The sequence below is a fragment of the Vitis vinifera genome, chromosome 12 (genome assembly GCF_030704535.1).
Source record: "Vitis vinifera cultivar Pinot Noir 40024 chromosome 12, ASM3070453v1".
NCBI classification, from domain to species: domain Eukaryota; kingdom Viridiplantae; phylum Streptophyta; class Magnoliopsida; order Vitales; family Vitaceae; genus Vitis; species Vitis vinifera.
The window spans coordinates 14,670,430-14,692,888 of NC_081816.1; the positions used below are offsets into that span (position 1 = coordinate 14,670,430).

Below are 22,459 nucleotides of genomic sequence, written 5' to 3' on the forward strand. Positions count from 1 at the left end.
TCAATCATATGGTTGTGAAGTTGGCATTTCTATAAATTGGTACAATAGTAGCTTCATCTTGACTATCAGAGTTTCTCTCATGTGGTGCTTGCTTTGATTTTTATGAAATCATTAAAATATCCATCATAAGGTTGTATAATCGACATTTATAAATCAATACCATAACAAAGAAGTTTATATAAGGAAACCTAAAAGTGTTTATATTTTATAAATTTAAATGAAATATAATTTCATCAATATCCACCCATCAAATATTTTTGGCTTTATATATATACATATAAAGTTTTTATCATGTTATCCTCATATAAAGGTTTAGCATGAAAACCTCACTGAAGATTTCAACCCTGTTGAAAAGATTTAATTGGAGTAGGACTTAGATTTGTGTTTGCATTTTGAAGCTGAAGTTGCAAGCATTTTGGTTTTACATGAATAAGAGATTTCAATCAGGAAGTTGTCATCACCAATAGGGGTAGGTTGTTTCCATCTTGTCCCATCAAAATTCATGTCAATATGCTTAGCTACCCCTTTGTGAAGCTCAAAGCGAATTTGGTGTGCCTGAATTGAGAAGTAAACAAAGAAGAGGAAGAAGAAAAAACAGAAGTTAGTCTATACTTGATATTTGAAGATGCATCTTATTAACATATTAGTTTCATCATCACTACCACTATTATATATTAAAACTAAAACTTTAAATACTTATTAATATTATAACATATAGTTGTAACAAAAATTATATGATCAATTTTAGACATGTTTTAGGCCTGGTTTGATTAAAAAAAAATATACATGCATAGAACTAACCTGTGCAAGACGAGTCCCATGGTCATTCAAAGGAAGAAAAATTTCCCCATGCCATGAATCTCTAAATCCAATTATCTCAAGAAGTTCATCATCTACAAAAGATGATGTAAAGTTTCTCTGCAAATTACAACCCCATTAGAATTTTCAATAAAACAATTAAATTAAGAAAGATAAAGTTAGCTTGAATGAAACTGAAAAAAAAATGTTTCCATTATTCATTTCTTTTAATGTAAAACAAGACTTTCAAAAGCTCACCTCTTTTTTTCTCCTAAAATTTGGTTTGCCCCAAGGGTCTAGTCCACCAGGGAAGCTAGGCATGTTAAGACAAACAATTGACCTTATGCTATAAATACGAAAAAAGTAATTAGAAATATTATTGATGTTCATTCAATTGAGAACTAAATGCTAACAATAGATCAATTACAAAAAGTGGAAGTCCGAAAAAATAGCATTGCATGATATAATGTAATTAAATTTTGTATGGTCATGTCAAGGAGGATGACATTTTCAATGACCGTTCTTTTTAAATGAAAAAGATATAAAGCTGAAAATATATTTGTTATTCATGTTAAGGAGGCTATCTAGTATTAATGTATTGAAGAATTAGTAAATAACAAAAAACATTTGAAAATCATTTCATCATTTGCTTTTATTATTTAGCATGAAAAATGATCCACAAAGGGATCAACCTTGTTGTTTGGATTTTCTAAGGATGGTCACAATCCATTTTAGTTTTTGATTTAAAATTTTATTGATGAATTAAAAAATTATAGGTCTTGCTTTTCTATAAATTACTTTGACCTTCCTTATCCTCACCCAACTTTAGTATTTTAGCTAATCTCTAATAATTGTTCCCAAATCTTCATTAAGCTTCACTATTTTATCTAATATTCATTAACATTTACTTATTCTTTGAACATTTTACATTCTTCAAATTCAAATTTTAAAGAAAACCAACTCTAGATGAAAGGTTTGACTAATGCCTATTCTTAAAAAAATGCTAAACTCATTTCTTTTTCCTTGCAATATCCTTTTTCTATTTTCCAATATTGTAAGATGTTTCTTCATTTTCATGGTAGAAATAAGGCAGAGATTCATGGATACTCATCACATCTTCATTATTTATTCTAGATAATTTTTCAGTCTCATCTTATATTTTAGAGGCACATATGCATGTGACACCAATCCTAAGATGGGGTGACACAAAGATGGAAGTTACAATGTATGTCAACCTCATGACAAAAATGGTAGAAAATAATGTCATTAATTTACCTTTGAGGTAAGTTTAATTTCTTCCATTGATGTTGGTGATCCTTGATTTTAACACTTATAGGTAGAGCAATGTTCCTGCATCAATGAAGTTATTCCTTTCATGCTTTTTTCAAATAATAAAAAATAATATTAATATAGTAAGTAAGGTCTACACTTTTAAATATAATTATGGGAAAAATATATGATCCATACCATAACCAATTAGAAATGCTTGAACACTCTTAATAAGTCACCTTATAGCTTAAACAAATTTATAGAAATCAATCGTACCCATTCATCTCAAGTTTTAGTTGAACTCACAAAATTCAAGGGTATTGTATTATATATTTAAATCTTACTAATATTTATAGTGGTAGTCTATATTAATGATAAAATAATTGTTGGCAACACATACGATCATTGATTCACATGTTTTTAGTTCATTTTCCACTAACTTTAGAAGTTCAAGCTGTGGTATGGTCTTTATAGAAAATAAAAACGTTCTTACCTTTTACTATCATTCCATCCAAATTAATTAGCAAGTTAATAATGTATCACAAAGCATTCCAAATAGTAAACATCTACCCCTTGATTATTACACTAAATCGGAAAAATTATTATAAAGCATAGAGAATTAATTAAAAATAGTAATATAATAATATCACAATGATAGAAATTATGCCTAAAAAAGTTACCTTGGCCAAGATTTAAAGTGAGAAGCACCAAACAATTCTTGAGCATCCAACCCTAATGCAAATATAAGAAAGATATAATATCATATAGTTAAGGCATATGGTATAAACAATCATCTTATTCTTATTGTATGTGATCTAATGCACAAGGAACTAAATATCATTTGTACTCTCATTGTGCCCAAAAGTTAAAATATTCCTAAATTTATTTGGATAAAGGTAAGGGTGATAAATTATTACTTGAATATAAACACTCATCCCATGTAGAAGACTCAACGTGAATTGTTCATCACTAAAATCATATTTTGCACTTGTTTAAAATTGAAAACCAAAGTATGTACTATAGATGATGAAATGTGATGACTTAACAATGAGAAAATTCAAGTAGAATAATCACATAAATTTGACCACCTATATAAAATGAACTATAAACATGCATAGCTAGCTTCTCAAGTGTAGTATGAAAAATTAGAACTACTTGCATTTTTAACCAAGACACCAACAAGTTGATTCTAATGTGAAAAAAATGAAAATCAAATTAAATCAAATTTTGACTTTTTCTAGATGAGTTCATAATTTATTAGTATATATATGTTTATTTCAATCATTCTAGATTAGATTTTGAGCAAGACAAACTTATAACCACAAAAATTTTATAAAAAAAAAATTTAGTTGAAAAGCCCTTTCACCACAAAAAAAAAAAAAAAATCTCAAACAAAATATCTTACATGCTTCATGAGTGTTTTTATTTATAAAAGCTACCTTGGGATTAGGGGAAACCAAATAACTTTCTCTTCTAAGCTACTTAGTCTCTCTCAACATAAGTACCATATCCAAAATTGTCTTTATTAATAACAACTCCACCATTCTATTTCTACAAATGTACAAAATTCCCTTATAAATCATCATATTTAATAAGCAAGAGATTTTTCCTTAGAGTTGACTTCAAGTGTATGTATTTATACACACATATGTGCATATGTAATCTCTCATTATTCTTTATAATTAGTTGATTTTTCCATTCACAATCAAGTATATGTCATCCATAGATCTCCTCCCATGTGCATATATAAATTGGCTAACCCCTTACAAGTATAAGCACTATGTGAGCCAACTATACAACATATCGATAAACTTTGCTTAAAAGCCTCTAGTATGTTTGGTATCAATAGGGAAATCATCACTATCTCTATATTAATTGAGGTATCAATAGCTTTATGGTAGTACAACATTCTTATCTCTTTTTAAGGGGGTCGATGACATATTTCTTCATAGGGGACTTTAATCACAATGGAATATTTGCATCCATCTTGTTAGGATAAAGCCTTTAAAAATCATGACATGATATAATAATAAATAAATTTTATTATTATTTAAAGATGATTCTGGTCTCCTATTTGCTATCTTGTTTGTGCAGTAATCGTGTTAAACATTCAGGCCTAATATCACTTGCATTATATATGACTTGGGTACATTAGGAGTTGCATAGAAAATTCCAAGTCATGAATGGGCTACTTGCAAGTAGATAAGTGGTTCACAACTGTTTCATGGACTTAGGAAATTCATTTGAGGTTGTAAAACACCACCTACTAATTGGAAGGATGACTTGTCTTGGTCATTGGGATGAGGTTTCCCATGGTGATTGCACTAGTATGTATGGTTACACATTGGACATGACCTATGGTGAATAATGACATTGAGTTTCAAGTAGTCATGACTTCACCAAGTTACTATGCTATATGAGTTCTCAACCTTGAGAGAATATTGAGTTAGTGTTAAGGCGCTTAGTGGTTTTGACCTATGTGTGAGACCCTTAGGTGGATTAGGTTATTGTTGATCAAGAGCCCATTTGATAGTGATTCTAGGATACGTTTCTAACCTTTCTAACACTTGAATTTTTTATCATTCAAAGTATTAAAAAAGTTAAAAATGTTTCCTAAAATCACAACCAAACACACTCTAAGATAGATGACAACAAGTATTCTCAAGATAGACACCATGGTATCTTATAAGTTTGAGACAATGTATTCCCTTGGGTGATCCTAAAGGCATGTGAGCATGAAAATTATGGTCATAGTAGGTAGGTGGTTTTTATATGTTACATCCATGTGATTTTGGGTGATTGATTTTATTTATCATCTATCCATGGGATTGATAAGCTCTCATTGAATAATTAATAAAAAAGGACAAACTAAAAATTGGTAATAAAGTTTGAGCTTAGGATTAATTCAAGGACTACCTTTTCACACCATTATCTCCAAAAATCGTTTTATCATATTAAGACTACAAAATTCATTTTTCAAGTGGTATTAAAGTAAGTTGGTTTTAAAAATCAAGTTTTGAACAATTCTTACAGGTCTTGGTCTGTGAAGAGAGGGTACTTAAATTAATTGTCCTCCACTTTTTTTGTGAGCATAACTACCCTCACTAGAAAGCTAAAATGGAGTTCGTCTAGAAAATACTAGAAGAACTTGTATGGAACACAATTGAGTTTCGTTGTTACCCCAATAAAATATTGTAATCCTTTTGAATTAAAACCCAAGTAAGAGGAGGATAAATTGGATAATAAAGAGAGTAAGGTGAATGTCAAAGCCTTTTATTATATTTTCAATGAGATTAGTCCTTGACACTTGCAAATGTGTTAAAGAGGCTTGTTATACCTTAGCAATAAGTCATAAGAACACTTCCATTATGAAGTTGTCTAAACTTTGAATGTTGACTGCTAAGTTTGAAAACATTAAGATGAAAGATGATGAGGCCTTCTTTGAGTTCTACATTGAACTCAATGATATTATTAATTTTGAGATTTTTGGGTCCAAATTGGTTAGGAAAATCTTGAGATTTCTCCCAAAGAGATTTAGACTAAAGTTTCTACAGTAAAGCAAAGTAAATATATGACTTGATAAATGAATTTGCAACTTCTCTTTAAACCTATGAGATGACTCTACCATCCCCTAGGAGATCTAAAGGTGTAGCTTTTAAGGCCTCCTCAAAAGAAAAGAATGTTTATAATGATGAGAGTGAACATGTTCTCACTCAATAAAAAATTTCAACCTTTTTTAAAAAATTTAAATTTTTTTATGAAAATACAAAATAAGAACACAAAATATGGCTAAAAAAAAGAAAGAAATCTTTCTATAAAAAAAAAAAAAAAAAAAAAAAAGGAGTTAGTAAAATTGTCTCAAGTTGAGTGTTTCAACTATAAGGGTAAATGACACTTTGATTTAGTTGCCCTACACCTAAAAAAACAAAAGAAAAAAGAAAACATTGCAAGTCACTTAAAGTGATTCTGAATTTAATGATAATGAGCCCATGGGATCAACTGAAAGTGCAGATAACGACAATCTTGTTGCTAGTGTCTCACTTCCCACATCCTCTAAAATTGATAGTCCCATGAATCAAGTGGTGAGGAAAAATTAGATTTTGATAACCTCCAAGAGGCATACAATACATTGTATTATGAGAATTATGAACTAAAGATTGAGAATATGAAATTATAGAAGATCTTGAATAAATGATCACTCTCATTGAACGTCTTGAATTTGAGAGAATTGATTTGAAAGAAAAATTAAATTCCTATGAATATAAAAAAGTTGACATGGATGGCAATATCAAGGAAGTAATAAGTGAACATCAAAATCTTCTTAGTAAAATTAAGTTCCTTGCATTTAAATTTCACATTGTTCTTGAAAATAATAAGTCGTTAATCTTAAATTGACATGGTTGGAAAAATAAATTAGGAAGTCAAAATAAAATCTTCCACTCTAACTCTAAGATCTTAAATGAAATGACATAAAAACATTAGGGCTTTGGAGATAAAAGAGACCTAGGTTACATAACCAAGTCTAAAATTCCTATGAATGAAAGACTTCTTTTATGAAAGATAAAGAAAGTTACTCTTCTAGGGAATCAACCTCAAAAAAGACAAAGTTGCAATAGATCTAGACATGTTGGCAATAAGTGCTATGGTTGTTTCTTCAAAAACTTCTAAACACATGTCAATGGGCTAATGAGTGAGTCAAACTCCTTCAGCAATCAAATCTTGAATATTAAAAGGGAGAGTAAATCTCAATTTATGCCTGGGAAAGGTTAATATAGCATTAATCATAAGACTAGATAAATTTGGATCAAGAAAGATGACTTAATTACTCCTCAAGGTTTAGGTCTAGTGAGTTCTAAGTCCATTTCTTCAAATTCTCTTACTATTTCATCCTCTAGGAAATCTTTGGGAGCTTCCTCTTAGTTATCATATTTTTTTGATAGCCTAGGGTTTAGTTTTAATGTTTCATCATTTATCCCTATAATATGCAATTTTAGGAGTTCTTAAGTCTTTTTGTCTTTTTTTATTTTATTTATTTTATTTTTAATTTCAAAATTTGTTTTTAGTTAGTTTTTATTGAGTCTAGGTGTAAGATTTAGGGGGAGCTTATCAATTTATGAGATTAGGACCTGATGCTTAGTTGAAGTAATTTTCTTTATGGAGTGTCTTATCCCTTAGATGCTCTTAGATTTGAGAACCTTAGGAAATCCATAGGGATTAGTATCCTAGATTAAGATTGTATCTCTTTTAGATTTTAGGCTTTTGAATTTAAGGGAGAAATTTTTTTAGGGTTCTAAGATCTAGACTCATATTCCTTAGAAGATCTAAAATACTCTAAGTTATTGTTTTCTTAAAAAATTTCGGCATTTCATGGAATTTAGGGTAGATGGACTTGAATTTATTATCTCCGTCCATGATTAGAAACATTATAATTGATCTAGAGAGTAAATATTTTTTTGAATACTTCATAATGTGATTTAAGTGGTTCCTAAAGTTTTAAAGTTATGAGAATCTATTTCTTCCTAGTTTTCAGAAGGAATCAAACTAGGTTATTTCTTCAACTTAATTTATGGGTTCTTAGAGTGTTCATCATGTTTAATTCATTCATTTGTGATTTTAAAAATATTAAAATAATTTTGGGAGTGAAAAATCTACTTTTAGCAAATTCTAAATTTAGTTTCATTATTCTAAGCTTGAAAGCTATCACTTGCAAAAGTTGAAAAACCCTTAAAATTTATGGTAAAGGTGTAATGAATGTTTGTGATTAATGCTTATAACTTGTGGCCTTTACAGAAATTAGAAATTATTAAGAGCAGAGATTAAAATTTTGGGGAAATTCTAAAATCACATGATATGTATGTATATCTATGTGAAAGAAATTAAGTAATGTTAAATAAACATCTGACTAGATGAAATTTAAATTAAATGAGTTCTACTTTAGGGCTTTAAATTAAGTGGTTGAAATAGTAAGGAGAGATGAAATGAGAATTTCATGTGTTTAATAGTTCCATCTCTTGAAAATGAAAGTTTTAGTTTTTTCACTAATGTTTTATTTACTTTTTTAAATATAGATAATCTTTTGTCTTCTTGAAATCAAAATTGTTTTGATTCTGCTCATAGTTTATCATGCCTTTGTTGTCAAGATATATATATATATATATATATATATATATATATATATATATATATATATATATAGGGCTAATTTTCTAAAAAATTATAAATCTATGAGTATTAAGAAATTTCTTGGATAGAAAATTTTGATCCTTGTTAGTGTTTAGATATTCCAAAAGTGTTCAAAAGTTTTGAATCTTGATTTTTAGGAATTTAAGAAATTATTTAAACCTCCTCGTGAAAATAAGGAATTTTTTAGGACTTATTTTGAACTTCATTGTGATCAGAGGAGTGAGTACCCATGTTTTTCCTCTTCCTAACATGGATCTCTAAATTTCTTAATGTATTAGGTTGAGAGAAAGAGAGTTTCTATATGTGTTAGCCCAAGGGTTCTCCTAATCGGGTTTTGATGATAACAAACCATGATTAAGTGACTAATTTGTTTAATGGTTAAGAATCTCAGGCATAAACTCGAAAATTCATCAAATGACCAAATGGATACAAGATCGAGACACTTGGAAGACTTGTGATCATAGGAAACTAATGCAAGATGAATGCATGAGTGCACTTAGGATTTTCATACGTTTCATGCAACTTAGAAAACTCGGTTTATTCTTTAAAACTTCGATTTCATTAAAACCTGAGTTTTTAACTAATGTACCTTAGGCAAAATGTTTTATAATTGGCTTAATAATTCACCTAAAGACCTTGACTAAGTGTTAGAAAAGAAAGGAATTAAAAAAATAGGTTTTCGAGGCCAAAAAGGCTCAATGGGTCAAGATTATGGCCAACCGGCTCAACCGATTAAGGAACTGGTCGACCGGTTGTGCTCGTCCGATCGAAGACCGGTCGAGGGAGGCCAAAAAGTTTCTCTCTCTCCCAATAGCCTTCTTTTCCCGATCGAGGGGATTCTCTTACCGGTCAAGATCCGGTTGATGTCTGATCGAGGCAACGGTAACCTGTCATGCATTAAATGTTCCAACGGCTAGTGAACCGGTCACCCCTAGCTCGACCGAACGAGGTTACCTTTTGTTGTTTTTGACTCCCGGGCTAAGAAACCTATAAATTGAGAGCTTCACTTCATTTATTGATAAGAGAACACTTGCATTCAATAGCCTACCTATCTGTTCTTGATCAAAAAGCTCTCATTTCTTTCATAGTACATTAAATCACCACTTGCATATCCTTTAGTGCACTCTTGTGTGTCATCCGAGCTTTGTCTTGTATTTGAGCTATCCTTAAGCTAGGTTGAGGGATCATTTCTTGTAAAAATCTGAGTGTCTAAGCCTTCAAGAGGTTTGAATTTTGAAGAGATTGTGTAAGAACCCATTGGAGTCGGAATCCAAGTGTAAGAAGATTGGAAGCTTGGTTGAAGCTTCAAGTTAGTGGAACCCTCACTCGGTTAGGAGATTGAGGAGAGTGGACGTAGGCAAGGAAATGCCGAACCACTATAACTCTAAACTCTATCTCTTTATTTTGCTTATATTGTATTTGAATTTGTTGTGATTGAAAAGATTTTAAAAACCCAATTCACCCCCCCACCCCACCTTTTGGGTGTTTTTCTTAACTAAGCATAGCCTTTGTTTTCTCAATATGTATTTTGGATTATCTTTTGTTACTTTGTTTACTCTCTGATTCATGTTAGGTTGTATATTGGATATTGCTCCAATTTACACAGGCATGTTATAGACCTTTCCTTGGTTATTTTCCTTATGTGCCTAATCATGCATTTTTTTTTCTATTTTTCATTTTTGTGAAAAAAAAAAAAGGAGTAAAAGGTTGTAAAAATGTTATTTGAGTTCATTGATTGTATTTATGTATTTTTATTTATTCTATTTTTGGCCATTCTATGCTTTTTACTTGTATATTATTTAAGTATATAGATTATAAAGAGACATGCAAGCATAATAACTAGTTTAGATTAGAACTTGTTTTGGATTTAGTAAGGTTTTTATGAGACTATGGGGAGCCTCATTATAATTATTTATTTTGTCACAAAATTATTAAAGGAGGATATTATTGATGTATTAGTTTTATATTGACTAGTTTCTTCCATTTCTTATTAATTAAGATGCATTTATTCTTAGGTCTTAACAACTAAAAAAACTTTGAGCTACTATAGAATTGAGTTTAGGAAGGTAAAAAGTCATCAAATTCGAGGTAAGGATGCATTTTTGGTATGGAAATTATATGCAAAAGTGTTGAAAAAGCAATTGAAAATAGCTTGAAACTTGTGAAATTGGAGAATGCACTAAGTAGAAGTTCAACAACATAAGAAGGGTGTTTAAACGCCTCTTCATGTTCAAATAGTTTGTTATTTTTTGAAGTTTCAAATTTCATTTTGAATTCCAAAACCTTGATTTTTAAGATATATAAAAATTTGAAATTAACTCTTCATATCTAGGGTTTAGGGTTTTTTGAGTATTGACTTGTTTTGAAGAAAAAAGTTAAGATAATCCAAAGAGAGAAATTGTCATCTACAAATCTTGAAACTCCATATCTCGACACTTTTCAATGCAATCTTGAAAGTACTCCTGATGTTAACAAAGGTCTAAGCTCTAATTGTTTCAACCATGATAAAGGCTTCAAATGATTCACTAAAAGTACAAAAGAGTACTACATTGAGAACGTGGAAGATAGAAAAAGGTGTTGTCCATCTAAGATCCTAAGGAGTGTATTTATTCAACTAAGTAAATCTATATACCATATTTTCATATTTAGTGGATTATCTACGGTCAAGGCAACACTCATGGTGTTTTACACCAATTAAGTTGCTATGCTGAGCCAGAGTGGGCTCAATAGTTAAACCTATGTTTTCGAGCACATGTGTAGTGGGGTAATAAAGTTTGAACTTAGGATTAATTCATGGACTACCTACCTCTTTCCCTCTCCTGTCCCTCTTTTGGTAGTTTTATCATATCAAGACTATTAAATTTCTTTCAACTTATGTTTCCTAACAACATTTATATTATAATGAATTGCACAATATTCATGAAAAGAAAAAGTACAAGAAAATTAAACCCATTACCTATTATAAGATAGTTCCAAAATCTTCCACAAAGATCTTTGTCACCTCCCTGGTAAAATATCATCATAAGAAGTACAAATTAATAAGTTAAGCGATCTTATCCACTTCAAGTATTAATTCAAATAATGACATATTTATTAATAAATGATTATTCTAAATTTAAGATTGCTTTAGAAGAAATTAAAGCTTATGGATGTTTAAGGAGAGTTACTCACTTAGCAAAGTTAAATGATTATAGGTTGGAGTCCCACTAGGAAAAAAGAGAAAGGAAAAAAAAAATTTACCAATAAAAGAAAATTCTACGATGAAGCTAGTAAAGAAAATGTGAACTATACATTTTTAACTTATATGATATAGATCACAATCTCTCTCCCATATACATAACTTGCAATATCTAGACTTATTTGGAGAAAAAAGGTGGAGCAAGTTTAAACCCTCACAACTAATATGATATATTTTATAGTAAAGGTACCATAGCAAATAAAAAAGAGTATAAAAATGTTTTCACCCATTGAAATATGTGTTTCATCTATTAAAATAAAATTTTATTAATCTTAAAAGTAGTATTTTAGAAAAGTTCATAAAATCTTATCAATTGTTGAGGTAAGCTAAATATGGTAGAATGGAAAATATTAGATAGTTTTGTCGTGCATTGGAGTGTAGCAAAGAAGAACCTTGGTAGAAGTAACTTGGTTAGGTCACACCTAATTATTGGCATGACAATATGGTCTCTAAAGAATTTCTATATATAGCTCCAATATATTGATTAACTATGTTAGCATTTCATTATTGCTAACTAAGGTTTTATTTTGTGTACCTTATAGATTCTGAGATCTATCTCCACAGTTAATTGGGCCACTTCTCTAAAGTTGTAATATTCTAATGTAGTTTTGTTATGCTCTACAACGTTTTCCCAATCTACTTTTCTGTAGGAATTTCCATGTCAATAACCCTAAATCCTAATAAGTTAATATTTGGGCAAACTTAAATGATAGTAGAATTGATTCCTCTAAAAGTATGCATGAACAACTACATTAAAGTCATAGTGAGTACTAGAGTTTGAAGTATATAAATCAATTCATACAAGAGAGATTTTATATTTTAGAGGTGTTATTGATGTGGTGACATATGATAAAAAAATCACCAATTGATCAACAATTAATCTAAACTTTAAAAAAAAAAAAAAAAAAAAACTGAAAAAAGTGGCAAAATTCAATAGTCGAAAATAAAATTGTGAAATTTTTTGCATTGCCACAGAGAGCTGATATTTCATCTAAAATTTTGGCAATAAATGACAATTTAATCCTTACTCAAGAAACATGTGAGGCCATTAAGGATGCATAGGAGAGAATGGAAACCTCTTCAAAAAAAGTTAGAAATTCCTTACATACATGGTAATTCAAATCTCTTACTAACTAATTTACTATTGTACATAAAGGGGTTTTAAGGAAAAAAGTTCTAACTAATTTATAATTATACAAGAGGAGTCCTAAAAGGAGAAAAATTCCTAACTAATTTATAGTTGTACAAGAAGAGTCCTAAAATGAGAAAAATCCTAAATTATAGGACCTAAACTTCAAACACATGTCTATAATTTGGTATTAGCTAATCTTTAGTTACAACATCTATAATTTGGTCACATGTCTCAATATATGGAGTCCAAATAAAACCACTATCTAGCTTATTTCTTTATGAAATGTCAATCTCCTTCCATATGTTTTATTTGATCATATTGTACCTAATTATGAGTGATGTTGAATGCAGACTTATTATCACAGTAGAATCTCATAGGGTATCTCTACTTGATTTTAGGATCATTTAAAATAATCTTAAGCCATAACAATTCACAAATTCCATGAGTCATTACTCGAAACTCCACCTTGACACTTGATTTTGTAACCACTAGTTTTTTTTTACTTTTCTAAGTAACAAGATATCCCCAAGAAAAGTATAGTACTCTAAGGTTGATCTTCTATTTAAAATTAATCCAACATAATTTGGATTAGTGTAGGCTTTCAAGCATAACTCCATAGCTTGTTTGAATAACAACCTTTTACCAAAAATTCCTTAACATAGTATATGATCCGATAGATTGCTTGAAGATGAGTGTCTTTGGGATTGTGCATAAACTAAAAATGCTCACAACATATGTAACTTTTGGTCTAGTATGTGCTAAGTAAATAAGTCTGCACATTTGTCATTAGTGCATGCCATGATTTACAATCCCATCCTCCAAGGCCTCTACTAATTTATGGTTTGGTTCTATGGGGTTGTCCACTAGCTTACATCCAAGTTTCTTGGTTTTTTTTTTTAAGAATATCAATCACATATTTCTTTTATGAAACAAAGATACCCTTCTTGGAATGAGCCACATTGATTCTTAGGAAATACTTCAATCTAACAAGTTCTTTAATCTCAAATTCTCTAGTTAAATACTGTCAAAGAGCCTCCCTTTCTCTAGGATCATTACCAATCATAATAATATCATCCATAGATACGAACAAAGTTATCAGTCCCTTTGAAGTCCAATGCTTAATAAACAAAGTATGGTCACCTTGACTTTGTATTTCATTGCCAACATCACATTAGAAAATCTCATAAATCATGTTCTTAGAGATTGTTTTAATTCATATGAGGTTTTCTTTAATTTTCACGCATTGGTTCTACCAAGAGTTTTGTAAAATCCTGGAGAAATTTCCATATAGATCTCTTCTTCTAAGTCCTCATGCAAAAATTCATTTTTGTTTTACATCAAATTTTTGTAAGCTCCAACTAAGATTAGTCACCAATGATAATAACACCCTTACGATATTCATAATAGCTATGAAAGAAAAGGTTGCTTGGTAATCAACCCCTTAGGTTTGTGTTAGCCTTTCGCTACTAACCTAGACTTATATCTTTTTAGTTATACTTGATTCGATATACTCATTTACACCCAAATGGTTTCTTCCTCTTAGACATCTCTATTATTTCCCATGTTCTATTTTTCTGTAAGGCCTCTATCTTACCCACATGACTTGTCTCTAATTCTCATTATTAAGTGCCTCAAAAAGGTTTTGTGGAGTGGTTTTGCTGTACAAATGAGTGAGGATTTTTGTGGGATTGGGAGAAGTTATTAAATGACATAAATAATGATAGAAAATGTTCCTAAACGGAATGGGTAAATCAAGATCATTGTCAACATTTGAAGTACTAGGAGAGATAAAACTATTGTCTAGCCTTGGTTTAGACTCTTGACTATGTGTGGGTTTAATGGTGGTTATTTTTCTCCTTAAGTAAACTTGCAATGGTTTTATAACAATAGTTTCTAGACTAGTGTTAGCAGAATGATGCCAATTCATTGTTGTTTGAGAATTGGTTTAAATCGAGCTTTGTGGTATTAAGAGAAGAGTAGGTCATGTGGTCTATGTCTTCGAATGACCCAAGAGCCAATGAAGAACAAATCTAAGGCCCTTAAAAGTATGACAAATAGAAAACTTGTTTCTGTCAAAGAACACATACTTGATTGTTTATTCAAAGTACCAAAAAATATCTTAACCTTTCTATCTCTTCTTTGTTTAGTTTTCTAAATTCTTCATTGTTGAAACTATGTTTTTCTCGAGGGCTTTCTTCACAATTTGCCATAATTTCTTGATTATGTTTCTTCCATGCTCTATTTCCCACATTCCAATTCAAGTTTTAAGGTTTTCCATTAGGTTTCCAACATTTCTCTTTGGTGTGTTGGGGCTTCTAGTAGTAAGTACACCAAAGTCCTTCACGATTGAGATTTTTTACCAACTCATTAGAAGGTCTAGTTTCTCTAACAAGATTTGGGTTGAATTTGAGTGGCTTTGTAGAACCATGAATAAAAGACAGTTTGAGCATCACACTTCTCTTATTTTCTTTAGCACGAATGATGGAGATGATTTCATTCATGGATGGAGGCTCCTCTTTTCCCAAAACTTAGACTTGCCCTTGGTCAAACTCCACATTGAGCCTAACAAGAAATTCAAAAATTCATTCTCTTTCTATAATATTTTTTTTGCACTATTGCATCTTCACTACATTTAATTTTGAATGTTATGGTAGCAGTCAATTTTCTATCACAAATTCTTCATAATATTGGCAAATTTAATTACAAATCTGGTTCCTTGTTTTATAGTTGAAAGTTCACCTTGATTTAAAAAATTTGAGTACAATCTCAAACCTTTGAATAGGTTTGTCGAATGACTTTGTAAACCTCCCTAGTTGTTGTAAAAAACATGTTCCACTAATTTTAAGGGACATTGAATTCCATAACCAAGACATGATATGGAATCCTCTTCATTCCAGCTCTAAAAGTTTGGATATCCAAGCTTTAGTCCTATGCCAATCAAATGACTCGGTTTTCCTTACCAACTAAGACTATTGAAGATATTTCTTTTCAATAAGGTGCTAAGCAGCTTGGAAGTTCTATAGTTCCCTCATGGTTTGGCTTAGTAGTGCTTTTAATGTTGCCCTAATAGAACTGATAGCGGGAGTATGGTCCAATATTTCAAACATAATAGTAGTGATAAATGGAGATGAACCAACTAAAAACGAAATCAACAATGAAACCCGAGGAATCAAAACACCACAAAAAAACTTAAAATAAGGATAGGTGGCACTCAAAGTTTTTACCAAGCACACCAATAACCTAGAATAAGCTCTGATACCATGTGTATTATTATTATCTATTTTACCATTTTTGAGTTTTTTTTTTCATATTTATGTAATTTTCATAAATTTTTGTCTTTTTTTTTCCAAATTCTTGTTCAATATTTTTTATATTTCCTAATATTTTCGTAAAATTTAAAAATTGAGATTTTCATAATTTCTGATATTTTAATCCTTGATCATGATGTTGTAATTTTATTTAGTTACCATCTATAGAAACCATAAGTTATAATTTCTTTAATAGATTAAAATACAAGGAAATTTTATTTAAAATGTGATCAAAATCAATTTTTTAAAATGGATATCATGAAGAAAAATTATATATGAAACAAATCATGGCTTATAACGTAAAAGGAAACAAAAATAAAGTTTTGAATTGTAAAAAAAGCTTTGTATGGCTTAAAGTAGTAAGGGTCAAGAGTATGGAATAGTATTTGATAGATATTTTCAAGATAATATTGTTACTAAATATCCTCATGACCATGTGCTCTACACAAAGAGAATAAAAATATAAAATACTTGATTTTTATCAAAATTTATCCAAGCACAGAAGCGAGAGATAGAGGAAAACATCCAAAGCAAGATTACATCAAAAGGGGGACTACATTAATCTAAACTAAAACATGAAGAAATCTAAACCCTAGAAATATATCAAAGAGGCCTTCCGAAGGAGAAGACCAACCCCTCTACAATTGCAAAATGGGATATTTATACCATTCCAAGGTTGTCCTAACGTAGAGACATGTTGAGGCATCTTAAGCCCAAAGATCTAAAGGCTAGGAGAAAAATGCTAAAAAAGTGTGTCCAAGCATAAACAATTTTTTTTAACAAAGAGGACACCACCTTTAGGAAGCATGGCTCGTAGGACCAATTATGGCACCCAAAGTGGCAATAAGCAATGGGGAGGTTGCAATTTTGTGCACCATGGGTCATTGGCCCAAAATGGAAAACGGCTTTGTGCATTCTTTCCTCTATTTCATGTACTTGTACTCTTCTCACTCCATTTTTATACTTTGACTAAGCTCCTTTACATGCACTTACTCACTCAAAATAGTTGCAAACCATTAAAAAATAGAGAAAAAATGTAAGAAAGTTGAGCATATGCAAGGTAGCACAAAATTGAGTGATTGGAGAGTACAATTGATGCAAATATCAGACATAATTTGATTTCTACTTTGTTGTCCCTACAATATTTGACATCAATCAATGTGTTTGTTAGGTAATTTGACAAAATTTTAATAAAAGAGCTTAACATGCTATAAGAAAAACCAATTAAGATCCACATGGACCATAAATTAGCATCTACATTGGTAAAAAATATGATATTCTATGATCAAAACAAAAACATTGACAAAAAGATATCATTTTCTTAAAAAAATGCATAATGAAGAAGTGGAATTGAAGTACCTTGGTACTCATGATTAAATTTTTGACATATTCATAAAAGTATGAATATTTAGTAAGTCCATTGTGCTAATTGATTTTTATATTAGCTATATCTATTTATATATATTAAACCTTTTAATGTTACTTTAACTCCATTGATTGATGGTCCAAGCATATTTTTGCTTGGCTTTTTACTTTGATTATAGTTACAAATTTTATGCTATAAGTTAATAAATTTACTAGAAAATATTGATACAACTACAAAAATGATAATGATCCCAAAGCATATGCATCGTAGAAAACTAAAACATTAATTATTTGTGCAAAAGAAAAGTTCTCAATTTGCAAGCAACATATTTATTCTTTTGTAAATTTAAAAAATGCTATATGACAAAACATTACCATGTGCAATAAGTTGTCTTCGGAAACATGTCGAACATGAAGAGTATTCGGTATCTCAAGACAATTTGGAATTGATGTCCTCACTACAAAATTCCAACTGGAATAAATTCAACTATATTAGCAATAAGTAACATACAATAAAATCATTTAAATTTGGCTCTTGGAAACTTCCAACAAGAATTAGAACAAGAATGTGAATTCTTAATTACCATAAAACAAAGTACTCAAACTAATCAAATACCAATTATTTAAGAATGTGTAATAATGGTAATCTTCTATTATGAAATGTATACCTTAGTCGGTGGTGGAATGTAACTCAAATTTCTAATTAATATATACTCATTTCTATGAAGAATATTATATAGAAGATTTCCTATGTTGATATATATATATATATATATATAGAATAAGGAAAATTACTAGGAATGTCTTTATAAATATTCTAGGTCATATGGGGGAAAAAGTAATAGGATGAAATGGGTTTGTCTACATGCTAGATAGAGATATGAGGAATAATAAGAAAACACCTAGTGAAATGAAGGTTCAAGATTCCACATCTATATATATATATATAGAATAAGGAAAATTACTAGGAATGTCTTTATAAATATTCTAGGTCATATGGGGGAAAAAGTAATAGGATGAAATGGGTTTGCCTACATGCTAGATAGAGATATGAGGATAATAAGAAAACACCTAGTGAAATGAAGGTTCAAGATTCAAGATGTGGATATAAAGAACAAAGAAATATAAGATTTTTTAGGGCTTAATATTGGTATATATTTTTCTACCTTTTGTAATATTTCCTATAATATAGTAGAATGATTTCTCTTATTAGTAGATATAGGCATGGCTTTTAAACTATGTTAAAACCTTGTATTCCGTTGTGTGTTGTTTATTTTATCTTTGTATTCTAACACTAATATATTAGCACTAAAGCTTTCACTAGTATGACAAATTGGTATCAAAGCTCAAATTGAGAATTCTAGAAGAGACAAAGGGAATAACACACATAAGTAGAGTATAGAAAGAATTATAGTTGAAAGTAGAGTCAATTTGTTCTCTCATCAAAATGTGATACAAGAAATGTGGTTTCGTTATCCAAGATAACCATAGCTTCTCTTGTACACTTATTACATCCTAAAAGGTAGCAATGATGAAGTGTTTAAATGATTTAAGTACATAGCACATGATGGGATTATGGCACATGACAAGATTGTGATGCACAAAGGTAACAATGATATTTTAGGAGTGTGGTGCACAACGGAAGTTATGACAGGGAGTAAGGATTTGATTCACACATGTTTATTAAAGTGTGTATCAAAGAGAGATAAAAGATAAACTTGATAGAATTTGATCAAGATGATAAAGAGTTCAGATCGATTTCCTTTAAGATGGTTCTAGTTAGTACTAGATCAGTGTTTGAGTTAATTAAAAGAAAGCCAATATGCTTTGTAAGTTGCATTAAGTGAAAAAAAAAACTGGAAAATTAGCCCACTCTTCACATGATTTTAATGCTCTTTAGTCAAGAAATTTCTAGACAGATCCACAATTTCATATTAATGCAAAAGCATTCATAATGTATTAAACTATAAATTTTAGTAACTTTTAGTGAAGTAATCTATCTAAACAAGAGAGTATTATTTAATATAAAAAAAATCAAAAGAGAGTACTATTTAATATAAAAAAATTTTGAAACCTATCTCATTAAAAAGACTTCCACAAAAGTATCCCACTAGAAAGAACATTTCAATCCCAAAATCTTGTACTTCAAAATGTTTTGGAGTTTTATAAGTGCAATAGAGAACACTATAGAGCACTTCAAGAATCAAAAAGAGCTTTTGGGTAGCCCAAAAGTTGCACCAAAATGGTGCTCAAATTTGAAGGATGCTTAATAAGGAATTATTTAGTCAGAAACAAACGATTATATATAAATGAAGCAGATTGCCTAAGGTTTTGTTCAAGAAGAAATATTAATTATTTTATTGACTTTAAAAGGTTTATTTGATCCTAACTTGCAATTAATTAGGACTTGAAATTAAGTTACAAGCTAAACTTCCATTTCTAGCTAATAATTCAATAGACTAACAGATTAATTGTGGCTCAAGTGCAAAGAACTATAATTTTCCAAGCTTAGAACCAACTAAAATTAGGTTAATGTAGCAGATATCTAACCACATGAATGAGGAGATAGATAGATGTTATTGAAGATCAAGCAACTGGCCCGTCAAGGTTTAAATAGTAATCCCTTTAGGCCAGCATATGGAGCATGTCACCAACCAAAATGGAAGGAATTAAGAAGGCAAATTTTTTTACATAATAGTAACCCATGGAAGGCTTTTTTTAATCTTTTTTTTTTCTTTTCTGAGACCATGAGTGGTGGATTAAGAAAAATTGAATCATAATTAGGGGAATAGATTGGTTCTATCCCATAATATAAATTTGAATATGTACCAAATGCTCAGCCAAGGGAGTAATGCTATTTGTTAACTGTTGATCACATTGAAGCTCAAAGGTACAGAACTATAGTGAGGCAATTGGTAAGGCTTATATATATTATGCATTCTGTTAGTAACATTCAAACTTTATTACCTGTCTATCAATATCTCTTCAGCATCCCTTAATTTAGTCAAGTAAACTACAAGCCTAGCATCTGTATCAGAAATTTGATTTCCCTGTCAAGTAGTTAACTTATGCGTTATCTCTTTATGTAATATAAATAGGATGAAGCTATCAACTTATATGAAAAGATGATAATTCTTGTATTACCCATCCAAGAGAAATTGAAATGTTAACTTGTGTTCCCAAAGGCATCAAACCAATTGGCGGTGTCGGATGGAGTTCCATATCACAAACTGCTCGTAAAACCCGATTGGTTGTAGCATCGCCACCAAAAACCTGGTGAAGCATATATATATAGTAATTATGATAAATAAAAGAAAAAAGATTTTAATATAATAATTAATGAATTTGTTTAATATTTTATTAGAATAAATAATTATTGAATTTGAGAGAATTCTCCATTTTTAATTTCACTCGTGTCATATTCACTTATATCACTTATGTCATTTTAATTATATCTCTATTTTTATAATTATTGACAAACTTGAATAATGATGATTCATACAAAAATTAATTTTCTATGCTAATTAATAATTATTTTTTTTGTAATTTTTTAAATTAACATAAGCAACTTTATATTTTAAGTGGATTAAAAATTTGAATAGAAGATAATTTAAGTAATTAAGAGTGATTTATGATTTTAGTTTTCTGTGAATATTTGAAATAATTAATAAGGTATGGGTCGGATGAAATAAAATTATGTTTGAGTTTGAGCTTAACAATTTGTTTTATTTTTTTCCTACTATTACTAGAGTTTGAATGACGCGCCCTTAGAATTCTTAAGAGCCGAAGCCCAAATTGGGCCCAATTGAGTCACAATTCCCAGGTGCGTTTTGAGGGTACAAAGGAAGCCTTATAATTGAAATTTGAGACAAGATTAAATCTTAAAGATCACAACTACTCAACTTACCACCATCCTCATTCTGTCTACAACCTCAGAATCACTTCTCAATCCGAAAGCCTCTTGAATGTGATGTAATGGCAATTGAGGAACAACCTCTGAAATGTCACCAACCTGAAAAGTAAAGTTATTCAAAGCAGCACTAAAACAAATCCTCTGAATCAATCTTGAGGGTGCTTTAAAATCTAACCCAATATGTGCCCCAGAAGATGCTACGAAGAGATAGGAGCAAATCGTTCCCCTGATTGGCATCGTCTTTGGGGTTGATCATTACATAATATACTAGTTCGTGTTCGTCTAGTAACTCATCTATGTCATCCCAACTGCTACAGTTAATACACGTTTAGTATATGAAAATAGGAATTGGAAAGCCATGAGTATGGTTGAATGCCCGAGTAGATGATTTAAAGAAACATAAGAATCCCTCACTTATCTTAAGGATTATCAAAAATTCTTATAATATAACTAAAACAATCTAACATCTTTTAAATTTATTAAATAATACGCCATATATATCTTCCATTTTTAATATAAAATTCAAATCTTAATACCTTTATATAAACTATGAAAAAAATAAATATTATTGATTTTAATTTTTTTATATATATTTTAAATTTCTAAAATAAAATATTTTTAATTTAATAAAATATAAATTATATATTTATAAAATCACAATTCAAAACTATAAATTGGTAAATTTTCAAATTCAATCTTTTAAAATATTATTTATAAATTGAAGTAATTCAAAACAAAATTCAACAAAAGAGGCAAAAATTCTTTTTGTTATGTATGTAAACACAATTCTTAGAAATTTTAGGAAAAATGAAATAAAAAATTTTAAAAGATAATTTTTATAAAAAAAAAAAAAAAACATTATAGATAAATACTGAAAAAAAATGTATCAAAATAGTTATTTTAACATTTCTAAGAAATGAAAAAAAGGAAGTTACAAAAGTATAAAAACCTATCAAAAAAAAGTAAAAGAAATATGAAAGAAAAAAAAAACATGTAGAGATTAAAAAATTAGGCAAGAGTGCTTTTTGCCGTGTGAATATGATTTTCCATTCAAAACACTTAGAATTTTTTTTTTTTATTTTAAAAAAAAGAAGTTTAAAATAAAATAAGGATAATCTTTTTAAAAGAAAACCATGATAGGCACGTGAATGGCAAAAAAAAAAAAAAAAGAATTAAAATAATACTAATATAAAATAAGGACTTAATTAGTCATATATATATATATTATGCTATCTAAATTAAAAATCAGTTAT

The 22,459-nt window shown here is 29.6% G+C and overlaps 1 protein-coding gene across 1 annotated transcript; it reads right to left on the reverse strand.

Annotated features, from left to right (window-relative positions):
• Positions 1-239: 239 nt before the first annotated feature.
• Positions 240-21,640, reverse strand: LOC104880965 (diacylglycerol kinase 1). Its single transcript, XM_059741342.1, has 11 exons — positions 21,382-21,640; positions 21,201-21,305; positions 20,438-20,566; positions 20,261-20,343; positions 17,669-17,765; positions 11,207-11,255; positions 2,748-2,799; positions 2,074-2,148; positions 1,057-1,144; positions 802-918; positions 240-555 (listed from the first exon to the last, which is right to left on the reverse strand). The coding sequence occupies exons 1-11, from the start codon at positions 21,460-21,462 to the stop codon at positions 358-360; spliced, it is 1,074 nt and encodes a 357-aa protein (XP_059597325.1). The 5' UTR covers positions 21,463-21,640; the 3' UTR covers positions 240-357.
• Between the last annotated feature and the right edge of the window lie 819 nt (positions 21,641-22,459).